This window comes from Hemiscyllium ocellatum, chromosome 22 (assembly GCF_020745735.1).
Source record: "Hemiscyllium ocellatum isolate sHemOce1 chromosome 22, sHemOce1.pat.X.cur, whole genome shotgun sequence".
NCBI classification, from domain to species: Eukaryota; Metazoa; Chordata; class Chondrichthyes; order Orectolobiformes; family Hemiscylliidae; genus Hemiscyllium; species Hemiscyllium ocellatum.
The window spans coordinates 26,752,258-26,768,641 of record NC_083422.1 but is presented as its reverse complement, the minus strand read 5'-3'; the positions used below and the strand labels follow the sequence as shown (position 1 = coordinate 26,768,641).

The 16,384-nt window shown below is 37.8% G+C and overlaps 1 protein-coding gene across 8 annotated transcripts in view; it reads right to left on the bottom strand.

Annotated features, from left to right (window-relative positions):
- Positions 1–16,384, bottom strand: part of ebf3a (EBF transcription factor 3a) — a 150,107-nt gene that overhangs the window by 126,267 nt on the left and 7,456 nt on the right. For 4 of the 8 annotated variants that reach the window (XM_060841957.1, XM_060841959.1, XM_060841956.1 and 1 more), the window contains exons 1-6: positions 15,332–16,001; positions 14,902–15,058; positions 14,490–14,553; positions 13,486–13,541; positions 10,913–10,986; positions 9,162–9,230 (exon numbers count right to left, since the gene is read on the bottom strand). In XM_060841957.1, the coding sequence (XP_060697940.1) occupies positions 9,162–9,230; positions 10,913–10,986; positions 13,486–13,541; positions 14,490–14,553; positions 14,902–15,058; positions 15,332–15,465 (554 nt within the window). In that variant the 5' untranslated portion in view covers positions 15,466–16,001. Of the gene's footprint in view, positions 1–9,161; positions 9,231–10,912; positions 10,987–13,485; positions 13,542–14,489; positions 14,554–14,901; positions 15,059–15,331; positions 16,002–16,125; positions 16,246–16,384 lie in introns of those variants that run through there. The other 4 variants (XM_060841955.1, XM_060841952.1, XM_060841954.1 and 1 more) reach the window with 3 other exon arrangements.

The following is a 16,384-nucleotide window of genomic DNA, read 5'->3' as shown; positions in this document are numbered from 1 at the left end:
GATGCTGACATGCATTTTTTACTACACTGGTATAGAGTTCCACTGTGCAGCCTAGCTACCACCACATCTAACTGTGGATAATGTGTCATAACCCTCCAGCAGACTAGTCTGTGGGGATAATAAAGCAATGAACGTAGCCAACAGGTTTTTAATTTATAATGAACAATGGTATATTTTACATGGTCTTTTTGGACTTCAAGATGTAACAAATGACTATGTTCAACATAAACTAATTTAAGACACAAAGTTCAAAGGCACACATTTCCATAATGAGACTGTACATCTCAACATTTTTCACACACATCACTTGTACAATTATTATCAATTGGACAATTCTATTCTGGTTACAGGCTGACCTGAAACACATACGATTAATTACTATCACATCATAGCACAAAGTCGCTGCAAATTAGCTACTTCTGCTCTTAATGAACGAGAATAAAGTATGTTTTGAAATACCGTTTATTGCAGAGAAGAAACATGGAGCTTCTGGAACGGAAAAGTGGTAGAAGCAATTATAATGAATTCTCAGGCAAAATGAGTGGTAGCTTACTTTGATGCTCCATATGAAAGATGAAAAATTATCTTGAAAATGGCAGTTGGCTAATATCTGAATTGCATATGATTCAACAGTTATTTCAGGTTAATTTTGAATACTTTAATGATAAAAGCCTTCAGATCTACAACAGTACTGTGTTTAACTTACAGAGCTCCTTTCTTTAGTATTTCATATGAACTTTATTTTAATGTAGATGTAGAATATCTAATTTAATAAATGATGTATATTGTTTTTTATTTAAAAAGCTTTTTGCTCAATTCATCCTACCATCCCTGGGGCCTTCTCTAGGCTAAGGACCACTGCACAGATAGTGAAGGTAACAGATGCATTCTGTCCACCACATAGGTCGGGCCTATGACCTCAAACAGCAGGACCCAGTAGCATGTCCAATCCCATCCACAGATTATTTCCTTACCCAATCTTTCCACTGTCACAATACAAATTACTATGTGTTCTGAAAATGGAAATGGATGTGGGAAGCACACATTGGCACCACTTCTAATAAGCAAATATTGAGGAAGAATTGACATAAGAGATCCCACTAAGGGACTACAGAATCCACACATATTGATCTGATTTACAAACTTCTAATTTGAAACAAATGCTATGGGTGTAAATCTGAAGAAAGGTTTGTATTACTCCTCATGTTGAATTGCATGTATCATCAGACCCACTGGATTTACTTAATACCTTTCTTCTCATATAATGCATTGGAAACAAATGTTACACTTAATATTGGAGCTAATTATTTTAGTACTATAAAAAGAAAGCACATTGGATTTTTCAACAAAGAGTGTGTGTGTCTGCTATTGATGATTGTTACTAAATTGAAGGAAAGCTTGCCTTTTATTCCTCAAACCTGAAAAACAGCACGCAAGGATAATTTTGCTTCTCAACTGTTAAGAAATGTGCAACAAATGTTTGAAAAGTGCAGGTTTTATGGATAGCATCATAACAGTCATGCATTTAAAAGGATGTTTAGTGGAAGTGCAAATCACAAAAAAAGGGGATTTGAAGCAGCGCTGCTTTTACAGTTTAAGGCTGTGATCTTCCATAGTCAGCTTAATATGTCCTAATACAGAAACGAACCTGTGTTTAAACCTATGGGAATTATTTTAAATTCCCACAGAATCCATTCTTAGGATTTTTCCATAATAGATCTATGTCACGAGTATGTAGTTTCCATACATAAGCTACTAAGCTTATTGACTTCTACCTCGAAATCTGTCATTCACAAAGCCAGATAAAACAGACAAAACAAAATCTCTAATATGGACAAACAAACCCTGCATCAACCAACATTTGAGATCTCTGCAAAATAATATATCTGATAAAAACAGATGGTGCGTTTTCCTGTATTCTACTTATATGAGCAAAAATGTAAATTTACAATGCGCTTAATTGTAATGTTACGACAATCACTTTTAGATTTGTTAAGAAATCAATTTCTCGGCATTAAAATGCTGGTCTCTGCATGGGATAAGGGGACATTTGTCTTTTTCATAATAAATTCGAGAGGAAAAATTAAAATAACCATAAATTAATGTAAATCCAATGAGTAAATTGATTACTTATATTTTATAACGTTTTGCAATGTGTAAACATGGCACATTCCTCAGAACTACGTAGTTTGTTTTGCCTGAAGACAGAATCTTTCTTACTCTAAAGCTCATAACCTAATTAAGACATGTATAAATTTTACTGGATTTAATTGGAATTTCTAACTTTTAAATAAATAGTTTGCTGAAACTATATATCATTCTTTCATTTTTTTAAAACTCTGTCCCTTTTGTCCACCATTACTTACCCCATTCCAGATGGATAAAAATAACGGTTATAGTTCCATTCAAGAAAAAAACGGATAATGTAATTTGGATGAAAGTAAATAGCTACCCGGCTGAGGCATACGCACCACAGAAGGGCTACACAAACTTGTAGAGGAAATCCTAATCAAATTTGGGTTGGCAAAGTGCATTCCTTACAATCCACACAATACCAAAACCAATTCAATTTTACTGGTTGTTATTCACAAAGAATGGGCACCCGCGTCTGCCCATTGTGCATTAATAGCCCTACTCCAACTGTTAGGGCCTTTTGTCGCCTGCTTAAATTGAGCCTTCTGTGCGGTCACAAGTCCTGTGAGTGTGGTTAGGGTGAATGTGCAGAGCACCAGCAGTGCATTCAATACTAAAAAGAGGGAGTGTTTGCCTTGTATACACAATCGAATAAAGTTTTTTTACTGCACATATGTCACAGTCAGATGAACCAAGTCCGAGTCTAGAGATTTTCTTTTCAATAAGTTTTGTTAGCAGCTGATTAATTTCACTTTAAAACTTGTGCCAGTTTTCAAGTTAACTTTTGTGAGGGCGAGATTAGATCTGTTAAATAAAAATGTCTGTGTAAGCACTGTTTTGGGGTTTAACTCTGCATGCTGTAATTTTAGTTTGTCTTTATTCTTGAACCCGGAGACTTTTCAGTCAGTCCAGTTGTAGTAACTGACACCCCAGCCCCCACTGCTTTGTTTCTATCAAAATAACCTCTTTCAGCTACAGCAGGGAGAGCTGTCTCGGCAAATGAACTGCTCTTTCTCACCAGATGTGTAACCGTGTTTCGTCTTTCACTAGCGACAAGCTGGAGCCAGCTTCTTCCGTTAGCTGGGCCCATGCTACATGTCTTACAACAACACAAATGTAAGGCCCTTCCTTTGCACATATGTTCAACTCATTTCCCAAATGAAGTTACTATTTGAGAAACACAACATAGTCCCGAGCAAACCATCCAGCTGTTAAGCATTACTTTATATTCCATTATACATGAAAGATAACAGTTGATTTTAGTTTGTTTACATTTACAGTAATTTATCATCAAACCTCATTAAAACAAATTCTGTTATATTAAACTCAGTTATTTATTGAACTTTTTTTTTCCCTTTGACCGAGCTGAATTTGGCAATGACACTCAAAATTCCATAAGAAGATGCATTATAGTTTTGGTGATATCTGTGAACATTGTTGACAAAGTTGATTATATGTTAACTTGTGAGAAAGTAGCCTCAGATACAGACAGCTGTACATGTAAATTTAAAAAAAACATATATTTTTCTGAATTATAGTTTACTGACACAATTTAGGCAATACATTTAAGTTATTTTTTTAAAGACAGTTTTATGTTAAAGTCCACATCCATTATTTGTTGACTGGTAGTTCCACAATTCCACTGAAACAAGTGCTTTTCATTTTCTCTTCAGTGTAATCTGTGGAAGCTCTGCCAAGTACAGGTTAAGCTCCCTGAGACTTCACTTCCTGTAGTCCTGTCTGTCAATCATCTTCTGGCTTCTGCAGTGGAAACCCCTTCACTAAAGCTAGGAATTTCCATCTGTAAGTCACAATATACACCCCTCCCCCTCCACTGTATTCTTATAAGTGATTAAAGATTTGTGGAAGGAAATGAATATACTATTACATCATTTTTGGCTAAAAACCAAACATCTTGAATCACAGATTCAGACTTTCATAAACTTTGTTACTAATACTTCGTTCAAACAGCTCTATTTCCACTTCCATAGTTTATTTTCTTTTAAGGGTATAGAAAGAAATCTTGGTCATTTGCTGATAAAATCACCCATTTCTTTAACATGATATAATAGTTTTCTGATTTTGGTAGAGTTTTCCATAAACTAATGCAAATTATCAAAGACATCCAAACAAAGTTACAGGCAGCGGCAGTACCTCTCATTTTCACCTGATAAGACAGCTACAGAAGCATGGAATGGCTTCTATCAGGTTATTTTGCTTTATATAATTTCTGACAGCTTGGCTTGTCTCCCCTTCCCTTCCTGCTATTTTCCCATTCTCTCCCACATATCCTCCTCTTGCTATCTAAATGTACATAAGCAGCCCCCTCTTTTCCTCCAGTTTTACCATCTTCATCCCTCCCCTTTGACAACCTTCCCTGTTACTCCTAGAAAACCCTCTCATCCACACCCTCTCCCTCCCACTTCCCCACCCCAGCAGAATGCTGTCCCTGTTTCCTGACATTCCATCATTGTCTTTGGTCACTGAGATATATTTAGTTATGAAGACTGAACGAGCACAGCATTTCTCAATTTTTTTTGCTTTTTTTTCCCCCCTCTACAGCACAAGATATGTGAGATGGTCATAAATAATGCAGAAATGTTCACACCTGTGTACTTGTATGGAGACTGCACTTGTAGTTTCTCCTGACCTGAAATGTATTTTCTACTGCCAAGCTCATTAATCAGAAATATACTGCAGCCTTGAAATCTGTGCAGAAACACCAGTGGAAGGTTCAAAACAACAGTTTACGCAGAGGACTTACTGTTTATTTGGTACATTACACCTGAGAAAGTGAAATCAAAGCACAACAAAAAGCTGAGAAAATATCTGCCCTAAGTTATAAAGTTGATATGCTAATGTACACAAGAAAATGAGGAGGAAAACTTAACACTAAACTGTGCTGCTCAAATTGCATTATGCAGATGTAATGACAACATGCCATTCAAAGAAGGTTTCTATATAATCTCTAAACATACAGTGGAAACCACCGACAATCACAGCTTTGCATTAATTGTCCAAACACTGTAGCATACTAAGTGCTAGATAACAAAACAATGTTTAATCTAAAATTATTAAAATTTTAAAATCCTGCTCGTCAGTCCCAGGCTCAGCCAAAACATAAATGGCATTCAGGAAGACAATGAATTAAATTTTGTTTAATATCCTTTTCCAGAGAATCTAATTTACATTGCATTTTTAACAAAACCGTTGACCTTATAAATGCTGGCATTTGTACAGCTTCAACAGAGTAGGGTTTAATCATGCTTTTCCAAAGCCATAAGGGAAAATGTTTTAACTGATGGTTGGATATGAACTAGGAGCAAAAACACTGGGATTGGTCAAATGTTTATTCTCACTGCTTCCGAAAACAGCCTGACAAGAAGATGTAAAGATCTGGGGAATAACCCATCACTGTTCCTAGGGTCTAGTAATAATCATACATAATCGTTTGGAAATATAGCTAATAAGAAATATAATGAATGTTAAGCAAAATCGGCATTAGGCACAAATTACATGATATTAATAGTTGAACAGGTGCAGAAAGGCGCTTTAAATGAGGTAAATGAATAAAATGTCCCAGAGCACAACTGTGTGCACTGACAAAAAGTCAATCACATGAATTATTCAACAACTGAAGCTGCCAGCAAAGGTCAGCTTTCTTTGACCTTTGTGACAGGAAGTGAAAGGAAGCAATGTTGACTAAGAAAACTGAAATCAGTCTTCAACCACTATGCTACTATCACTTAAAAACTAAAAAAACCCTTTAAATTATAGCCATAGATAAGTCGGAACTTTTGATTCTAGTCTATTTATAATAGTCTCCTTAAAAAAATCATTATTTATAAAACTTTCTCAACAATTACGTGTTAAACAATACTAACAAATTCAAAATGATTTAAATATCATGAATTTACATTGTTTCAGGAGCATTAAAAACATAATGTTTTTTACATAAATTCAAAGGTCAATGAAAATATTTTAGAAACCAGCAGGCTTGAAATTCAGTAACAGCTGTTAAACCTGACTAAACTTTTCACTAAACTAAAGCCATTCCAATCGCTCCAAGAGAGAGAAAATGGGATAAACAGATGTCTGGCTGCTGTACAGGAAAATAGGACACACTTGGAATGATAAGTCTCCTGAACTGTACAGAAATGCCAGCTCTACAGGGGATGCCAGTTACTACAAGTAAAGATGCCAACTTGCTATTTGACTGCACGGGTGCCACTGGGAACATTCTGTTGTGTGTGCTATCCGTAATGTATCGTGAACCCATTTAATGTATCCCAGCACAGCTACCAGAGCTCTCACTAGCGCGTTGCTGTGCTGTGTTGTGATTGTAATATAATCCTGCCTCCTCTTGTCTTCCTCAACAATCAGTCTTTTCAATTTTCAACAGTTGGACATTGCATCCATCTACATTGAACCCACACAGGGAAGGAAAAGGCAAGAGGATGTACCTTTCCAGGAATTTCCGCAGTTAGCAATAAAATACATTACGCTAGCACGGAAAAATTACTTTAGCTCAGATTATGGTTCTAATTTAAACATTTTTTGTAGCAGCCTGTAATCATTTAAGACCATCAAAATGTATGGGTGAAACAGGATTTATCTCTTTAGATTCACGAGATACAGACAATGGAGGGTCTGAATAAAGAACATCTGCTTTTTGTTTTCCCTGAAAACATTATTTTACTATGAAAATTATATTCTCATCCTGTTTAGCAGAACAACAAAGCAAGTGTGTTCTTTCTCCACCCATTTCACCACCTTCCCCATAATACCCCCAATGCCCCTTCCTACCATCTGACACCACTATCCACCCTCCCATTGAATACATTTTGGTCAGAAGACTTTCCTTTAAATAGTTTATTTGAGGTAAGCTGCTTTTTCTTTCACCTAATGATGGACAATGGCTTTGATTTACGGAACAGTGCTTGGACTTGAGCTGGAACAAATGTCTGGTCATAGATCTCAATTCAAGATTGAATTATTGGTTCATATCCTGAGGACAAATATGCCTTATCTGTTCAGAACCTGCTAAATGTGTCCGAAGGCAAAAAGGAACTGGTAGAGCGTGCTCCCTGTGATTCCTTTTAGAACCAACTAGCCAAGTGATGAGATTGCTCATCGGGGGACTCTAAGGCATGCAACAAAATAGAGAAAAAACTCTGCAAATACAGGTTCTCACTTAAACTTTGTTTTAACATGTGCAAAGACCTGGCACACCAGTATGGTCTCCATGTGGATCTATATGACTTTACTTTCCCTGTCACAATTTTTCAATACTTGTCAAGACTACAAACTTTCTACCTTTCTTTCTGACTAGACTTGTATATTGTGGGATTATCACCATGCTGGCTACAGTTGCACAATATATACCTAGTGCTTGGTATATATTGTGCAACTGTAATATTAAGCTCATTAGAATTCCAACATTTGTAGCTCTTTTGTATACTTCAAGTAAATTTAGAAACAAGCAGCAGATTTCTCATAAATAATTTAGCTTCTGGCATTTGCACCAGTTATTACTGTAAACCACACAACAGTTATTCTTAAAACTCATTAATATGTTTTGATACAGTGTTCTTAGCCAATAAAATATAATTGTTCTATAAAGAACAATAAGAAGATGTAGAAAAAAGGTTCAGTAACCATGCATATTTTTCTATTGAGTGTCTATAAATTTTGTAATTATTTGTTTTCAAATATTTTGAAATAAAATGTTCTAATTATGTTGCTGCAGAGATCCTAGAAATGCCTCCAAACCAAATTACATTATTATTATGATTTATTTATTGTATAAATTGAAATTCAATGTATTAGAATTGCTATTTTACCTTTCCCTGTAATAGACCTGTTTTTTCACATAAATCATATCACAAGTTATAATCCCATCACTATTGATAACACAATAAATGTGTGATATTAATGCATCTTTAAATTACATCATAATATCTGCTCAGTACATATGCTCAATAGCCATTGTAATGAAACATCATAATAACCCAAGTCATAAAATGCAAAATCACTTTTATAACTTTCAGTCAGACAAATACAATGGTGAATGCTGATATTAGTGAAGAATATTAAGAAAAAATATGCAGTGCATTTACTTTCAATTTTCACTTAATAAACTAGAAGGTGTAACTTGTATTATAATTGCACTCTTTATTTAGAAATTCTACTTTGAGTCCATAAGGACAGAAATACTAAAGACAAATATAATTGTATTGATTTTTCAACACCAAGTTCCTCAAACTGTTGAACCTGCCTTCAATTGCCTGACACAATCCCAGAGTGATGGCAACAACTGGTCTGCCCTATTTGATTACTAATAAGAAAGATGTCCCCTCTGTCAGATAGCTAACATTCTCCACTAAGCAAACAGCTATTCCAGCTAATCAAACATTGGCATTGCTCTCTACTGGTGGTGCATATTTCGTCAGGCTTAACTTTAGGTCTTTTCCTGGTTTAATTTTCAGACATTGAAACCAAAGTTCATGATCAGGAGATACCTCAGTAATGAAAGCAGCGGAAACTCTACTTTTGTTCAAATGCACAAAAACTAAGTTTGGAAGCAAGTTATCATACTTTTACTTTACATTAAGTTTTAGTATGTGTCAGCAACTATTTTATGCAAATTAAATACCAGAACCCTTTCAGCAACGCATATTTCTTTTAAACAAAAGCAGATGATACATAGCTAAATATTTAACCAATAACAACTAAAAGTTACATAAAATACTAAGTTACTCAAAAACAGATTAGAGCACATATCTGCATTTAAAGCCAAAAGCTCTCTAGGCATAAAATACTCTTCACAGTGAGCATGGTGGCAGATGAAACTGCTTCCCTTGACAACTCACAAGCAATTACTGAATCCCCACAGAGTGAGCCACCAGGTTTCCAAGTCAACCCACCTGTGCATGATAACGCAAAAGGACAACAAATGGAACAATGCTGAATGAGCTGAATGCAAAACTGAGGGGAGTGAGCACCAAAGAATAAAAATACTTCCATACCTGTCAATAATGACGGGGTCTGAGGGAGTTTCATTTCTGTTGCCACAACTTTTTTTGTCACAACACCGGCTATAAAACAGATAAATAGTCAAATGTACATTTATTTAAAATAAAGCAATACCTACTTCCTTCCCCCCATTCCCCTCCACCCCCAGCCCCCCTCCCCAAGCCCTCCCACTGCTGTCAACCTCAACATTTTCATGGCCAGTGAACAAGCAATGGCATAATGGTAATGTTAAAAGATTGGAAAACAACATGTTGTGGTGTCTCTCTTTGCACTGATCTCGGAAAAGAAAGAGGCAGGAGGTTTGGGAATAAGTTTTCACAGCTTCTGCTTTTGTTTACCTCTAATTGTCAAGCTGTTATTTCTGGAGAAGATGCAAGATGCCACCTTCAACCAATATTTCTGTGGGGCATTTAATAATTGGAACTACAATTGACTGTGCCCCCTTTTGTGATTTAAAATAAACTCTTTGCTAAATATATATTTCAGAAATGTAATTGAAATTAGAATATGGCAAATATAATACATGATTATATCTTTAAAAATCATAGTTGTATAATGGTTACATGTCTAAATTGGCTAAATTAACACCATATGGTAGGCAAAGTATATAAAGCCTTTTAAATCTGACAGCTAAAGTGATTAAAGAAAGTCTACAGTCTTCCACTTACAGCTTAAATCACATCTGTGCTCTCTTCTATGTTAATTGCAATACATGCAGTGGTGGATAATAAAGAAATTTCACTTTATTGGTTGTAATTTATATTTATTACCTTGTGTGGGGAAAACTATGCTTTTGTATATTAGCACCGTTACAGTACGTTTTAAGTAAAATGACATTAAGCAGTAAGCATAATAGCTTGGAATAGTATGCCCCTTAGAGTATGATACCTGCTACTGTAGCCTGAAATCCTGGCTGCACTTCCTGATCAGCTCTGTTCTAACAAGCAACTATATTTCACATTCAATACATACAAAATCAATGATGCATTTTTATTTCCCTTGTAGGGTGAAACTCTTATGGTAGTCAGAAAAAACAGGTGGGAAATTGCTCTTCTGACACAAATCCTGGTGATGTGCATGCTATCTAACAACAGTATGAACAATGCCTCACTGCTCTAGAGAAAAGGTTAACTGACAGTATCAAAATCAATTCTCACATACATGAGCTCAATAAGTACAAAGAGTTTATTTTTTTTATCAATAACAGATTATGGTTTATCTGTGGCTCAGTGCAGTGAAGAAGATGGCAGTAAAATGACTGAAGGATCTTTGACTCCTATAGCATCACTGACAGATGCATCAACTAACTACAATCTGATATAGTTGTTCTCTTATTTGAGTGAAGTAAAAGTTGTGGGGATAATATATTAATCAGGTGCAGTGACCGGCATTTTAGATTTAACTTTCCCATTGCCTAAGACATTAGGAACAAGCAACAGTTCAAATTCTGATAAGGAAATATTTTTATAGTTCCTAACACATAGCTTTCACTTGTTTTATTCTTGATATTTAGTATCTACATTCATTTATAAAGATGGAGAATTGTTGCTTTCCTTAGTACTAAAAAAAATGACATTTATAATTGTTGGTTTGCAAAGAAATACTTATAATTTCCAGTATAAAATTTACAGCTGTGCGTCTGCACCGTCACCGCAAATAGTTTTGATTTCAGGCCTATGTGATCACTAGACTGTGTGTAACTTTTCACATTGGCAAAAACCCGCTCGCCATGTAAGGAGCTTACCTGCACATAATTTCGTGTGTAAGTAGGACTCTGCACATTTCGGGGTTTTTGTCTTGCCCTTCGTATACTATCGGCTAAAGCAATTATCAAAAGAAATAACGATCAGCCATGTAATAGTGAAAAGTTGCCTATTTGCATCATCTATGACTTAGACGCCGCTACTCCTGGCTATACAGAAACATTGTCCATCTCAAAAAAAAAGTACATGGTTTTCGGAATGTTGTCAATGACACTGTTCCTGTAACTTATTTAAACAAGCAAACTTCTTATTTTTAAGGACAGATGAATTGGAGAAGACCCGTTACAGGAATCTTTGGCTCCCAGGCGTTCTGAACCCCACGGTCACATTAATACCAGGTAAAGCAAGGCGAGGAATGACTGTCATTCCCAGGATTTAATTACATGTCACGTTCAATTCTGATGGTATATTTTATGAGTGGGGGGCAAGGATTCAGTTGGGTGTCACCTCGACTAAAAACGCTAATTGGTAATTCCCATCACATTTGCCTCGACATAGTTCTTGCAGAAGCGCATGTTAATGGCATTAATTTGGTGGCAACAGAACAAGTCGTGGAATAACGCTGACCGTGGCGTCGTCGTTTCGTGTTTCCTCCCCATAAATATAAATAAAAACCTTCGAAGACTTTTTTTTGCGACTTAACTCGTGGAGCGAATCTGGTGTTTATTTTTCAATCACACACAATGATTTCCCCCCCCCCCCCCTTCTAAAAAGACACTCTCGGTTGAGTAATTATTGAGCATTCGCTCTAACAGCAGCCAGATGGTTGGAGCTCTAGGTGTGTTCGCCTTCTCCCCGCTAGCCTTTCAGCGACTCGCCTCCAACGAGCAGTGCGCACAAACGCACCGAGCTTTTTTACAACTCAACTGAGCGCATCGGGTCCCAGCTCAAAGCTGTCTGCTCCCTTATTATTCAACTAACGAGATTCACTTTGCCGGCATTGTAACCGACGCTCAGGTCTGCTCTATTCGCACCCCCCACCCCCTCCCTTCTTGTTTGTTGCCCCTGAAATAGAACACCATTAAACTTGGGGAGACCAGGGTGTCCCTCCTCAAAACATCTTTCCAGTGGTTTGCATGTTCCTCTTCTTCTGCAAAAAAAACCTGAATCAATAAAACCGACTTGTTCTGCGCCTTTGGCTGTTTGATCAGTTGCAGGACTATTTCCCATCAATCAACTGAGGAGATTAGCGCTTTTGAGAAGCCCTATTTGCAATATTAAAATGGGAAGATGTGTGGCTAAACATCAGTTATCTTTCAAAATAACACAACGGTTCTTCATATCAAGCAATGTTATGTACACCCCTTTAAACTGGGCCGCGGCCATCCCGATAAACAAGTTGTTGGATACAATGGGAAATAAATCCACATTGTCAACTTGCAGAGCTCTGTAGAACGTGAAGGGGATTTTCTGATCTATTGAAATAACTGTTGCAAAGGGGAAACAACACTGGAGTTTGGTGCTGGCTGACAATCGCTTGTCAGATTTAAATCTTTAATTCCAAAATAAAACAACCATTGCATCATCTTAGAGTTTGGGGGTGGACACAAATAACAGGCAAAAATAAACCCCTATTCTGTTTCTTCTCAAAAACAATCGACAAAACACTGCATGTCCACAGCGACGATTTGTACATTTGTATCATGAGGAAGAAATCTGATTCCAGGGGCTGTCTGAATGGCACGGATCAACCAGAGTCACTTCACCAAAAAGTACAAGAATTAAGAGAAAATAACGGTTTGCTCCGAGTGGGAGGGAGACCCAGCCGCTCGGGCAATTTCTTCAATGATGCTTTTTATTTGTTTCATTCACCAATGACTTTGTGACAATTAAAATGTCAATGTAATGTTTTTTCTAAAAAAAAAGTATCGTGGAGCTGGTGAAATATTTGACGACTTTCGGAAAGAAGTGTAAACGTGTCCCCTCCGGTTGGCTAATTACTGTGCAGCACTTTTGATCAACCGCACTTATCACCTTTGAAGTTGCAGAAGACAGGCTAAATAATTTAATAAGCAACTGCCTGTAATTATGTTATTTACAAGGTATGACAGACATATGATAAAGAAATACAGCTGATCTCAGGGAGTGGACTGTTTCATGACCCCTGGCGCACCCTCTCAAACCTGCAGCTTCTGGACAGGGACAGGAGTGGAGCTGAATTATGGAGTCTGGGCTGAGGGGTGAATTGGAACTAGCAAAGGACACGCTGACTTTTCACCTGAACGCATTCAACACCGCAGACAAATGGAGAAGCCAACTGCCTGACCAAAAGAAAATCCAATCACGTCTCACTTCACAAAGCGCGAACCTCTAACGCTAGGTGTTCTGAAACATACGCGTTTAGTCAAACTTGTCTTAACACATCCCCCCCCCCTCAAAAATATTTTAATTCAGGCGATTCATTTGGAACACTTCAAGTTGCAAAAGTGTTGCTTTCCTAGCAACACGTAAAACTGTGCACAATACTGAGCCTTGGGATTAGTGATCAACGGTTGCAAACTTTCTAATGGGGAAAAAAATTAAAGTTTTTTTTCTGTATGTGGGACCGCCTCACCTGTTTGGTCATTGAATCGATGAGCCTGACATAGAGATCCTGTTCTGTCCGCACCCCTAGAAATAAAGTAGTATCAAATTTAACGGTACTTCAAAGGGGAAACGTGGGTTATCAATGGAAGAATCTTATCAACATCCTGGGCATTCAAAAATATAAAGTCAAGTTTGGATACTATACCGGTTTGTAAAAGGATACTGTTAATTTGACAAAATATGGGAACTGATGTCCTTGTAATGAACGCAATAAAATAGGCGATAAAACATGAATAAAATATTCGTCAGCGAAATGAAAACTGTATCCCAAGAAATTCATGAAATTTTGACATTTATTGTAAATTTTATGTTTAGTTGGATTGTGTAATTTACAGTGCAGCGGAGCGTGGAGCGTTGGTCTTTAACCGAACCAATGCTGTCCCACACTCGGTATATTTAACCGGGCCAATGCTGTCCCACACTCGGTATATTTAAGTTTTCCAGAAGTATTCCACAATACTCAAAGGGGTATTGTTACACATGTCACAGGTACTCTTAACCACTTTGATTAGGGTATTCCAATTTGGAGTCCATGGTCAATTCTGGGGAAAGCAAGCCCACAGCACTGTTTTAATCTTTTTTCTGCCTTTGAAATGTTACTTGAAGGGTTTATCTCATAGCCTGTGTTCGCCTGCTTCAATACAGTGCAATCGACTGCTCCACAGATTAGCGTGCAACAACACAGAATAGGGCATGAGATTCAACATTTTAAGATGAAGCGAGGATCCTACTTTAAAGGTATGGGAGCAGCATCATGCTCACTTCTAAAGAAAATTTGCCTGGATAGATCAGGAGAAGCGACGTTGAATTGTTGGTCTTTTTAGTTTATTTTTACACTCAAATGCTAACCAGGTAAGACTTCAAAGTTCCATAAACAATGATTAATATCTACACCACATGACACGCATTCAAACCCCATTAAAATACATAAAGGTAGAGCAACCGGTACAGCCCTCGATCAATTCAACTTACCATTGCTGTACAGTAGCTGAAGTTTGTAATGTATTCCATTGTTGGTTTTCTCGTTATTCGGCTCCTAAAATCAACCATTATAAATGAGTAATTTTTTATTGTTCATTGTATTCCATAGTTCATTTCTCATGTCACTTTAAATATTTTTGTTTATAATTAACTGCGTTCTATTTTGGCATCTGGAAGGCGAGTTCATGGCGTCTAATCAATAGCAAACATTTTGCTTTTCGTCTTTTGCAATAAAATAATATTTACACACAATGTCATAAATAGCCAGCTTTTTTAGTCGCAGCGGTCGAGATCTGTTAGAACAAGCAGAACTACACGTGGTTTGGGCGCCTCTTGAGTACCGTTATGCTCGTTAGTTATTGTGCACTTAAAGAGAAAATAATTTCTACAGTGAGCAACTTACTTTCTCTTTCTCCACAAAGTCTACATAAGCTGTCCTCTCGATCTCGACGGGCTGCCCCTGTCTGTCGTAAAGGGCCAGGACGAAGTGGAAAAAATTGGATTTTCTGAGGTTTGAGGGCGGCTGCTTTTCAAAATGTGCCCGCGCCAGACCCACGCCGCTGCGGGAAAACAATAACAGTATATCGGTGAGAATTAAGCTGCACTGGAGACAGAGGGGAACTGATGAAAAACATGGGAGATGGGAATCACATTTGGGAGACTAGAGATTTCTTGATTTGTCGCTAGCAGTAATATGATGTAATGAAAGGGAAAGTGAAGGGGAGCACAGGGAGAGGGGGTAATTGATAGAGTATTGAGGGGATTTAGTGATTTTGGGTCGATGCGAGAAACATAAAAAAATCAGATGGAAGGTAGTATTGGATTATACGTACCTCTGGGCGGCCGTGTTAGCATCCACTACCCCAGCAGTGTGCATCCATGATCGGACCGGATTCATCCCACTTCCTAGCGGTTCCTCTTTCATGGTCGTCCCACCTCTTGGTATATTTTCCTGAATTCCAAACATTAAAACAATTTTTTGTCTGCACAACCAGCTCCTGGTCGGGGTTAGGATCTACGAGATGTCAGATTTTTTTTCCCACGGCGAACGAAAGGGTGAGGGGGTGGGGGGGTGGGGGGGGGTGGGGGGTGAATAGATGAGAGATGACTTTGCTCGTTATGATCAGTAAGAGAAAAGCCGAGTTCAGACTTGCTTCCTCTTCAAGCTGTCCTGTATTGGCACGACATAAACAATTGCTGGAGTAGTTCAGCGCTAGTTGGATCGTGATCCGTTGTGGAGAAAAAGTGCAACTAGCGGGAAATTTGGTTTAACAGCAAAAAAAAATGTTTGTTGTTGTTCTCTCAGTGTGGTGTCATCCTGCTACAGCATCAAAGGTATTCTGCTTAGGACACTGCTGAATCGACCACTTCTGACAAGGTTCTCCTGCTCCAAAAGACAAATAAACGAAAAATGATTACCATAGAGGTGTTCCTGGACACAGGAGAGGTTGATTAGGGCCTTTAGCGTCTCACAGAATGGATGGAAACATACAAACTCAGCCCTCTTTCCCCTAGGAATGGATCCTTTCCCGGGAGCCAAAACTCTAAACCCCCGGGACCAGCGCTGACAGATTCTGACGTTTAGGGGAGGAGATAGCGGCCATGTATGGAGCTCTGATTAACATACCCAATCGGATAGCTCCAAGGCCAGCGATTGACAGCTCCAACCTGCGCGCGTTGGTGAGCTGCCCTCCTTTTTCCTCACACTCTCCCTGTGTCTACGCACAGATACTTTCTTCTTGTTGTACTGAAATTGACAACCAATAAAATCAAATGCGGAGATTGCTATTAACATAATGAATCCTGTAGGAGGAAAAAATATATACAGCCCACGCGAGTTGTTTGTCTTCAAACAGAAATTAAAGGGACAAAGTTGCTACCTTAAA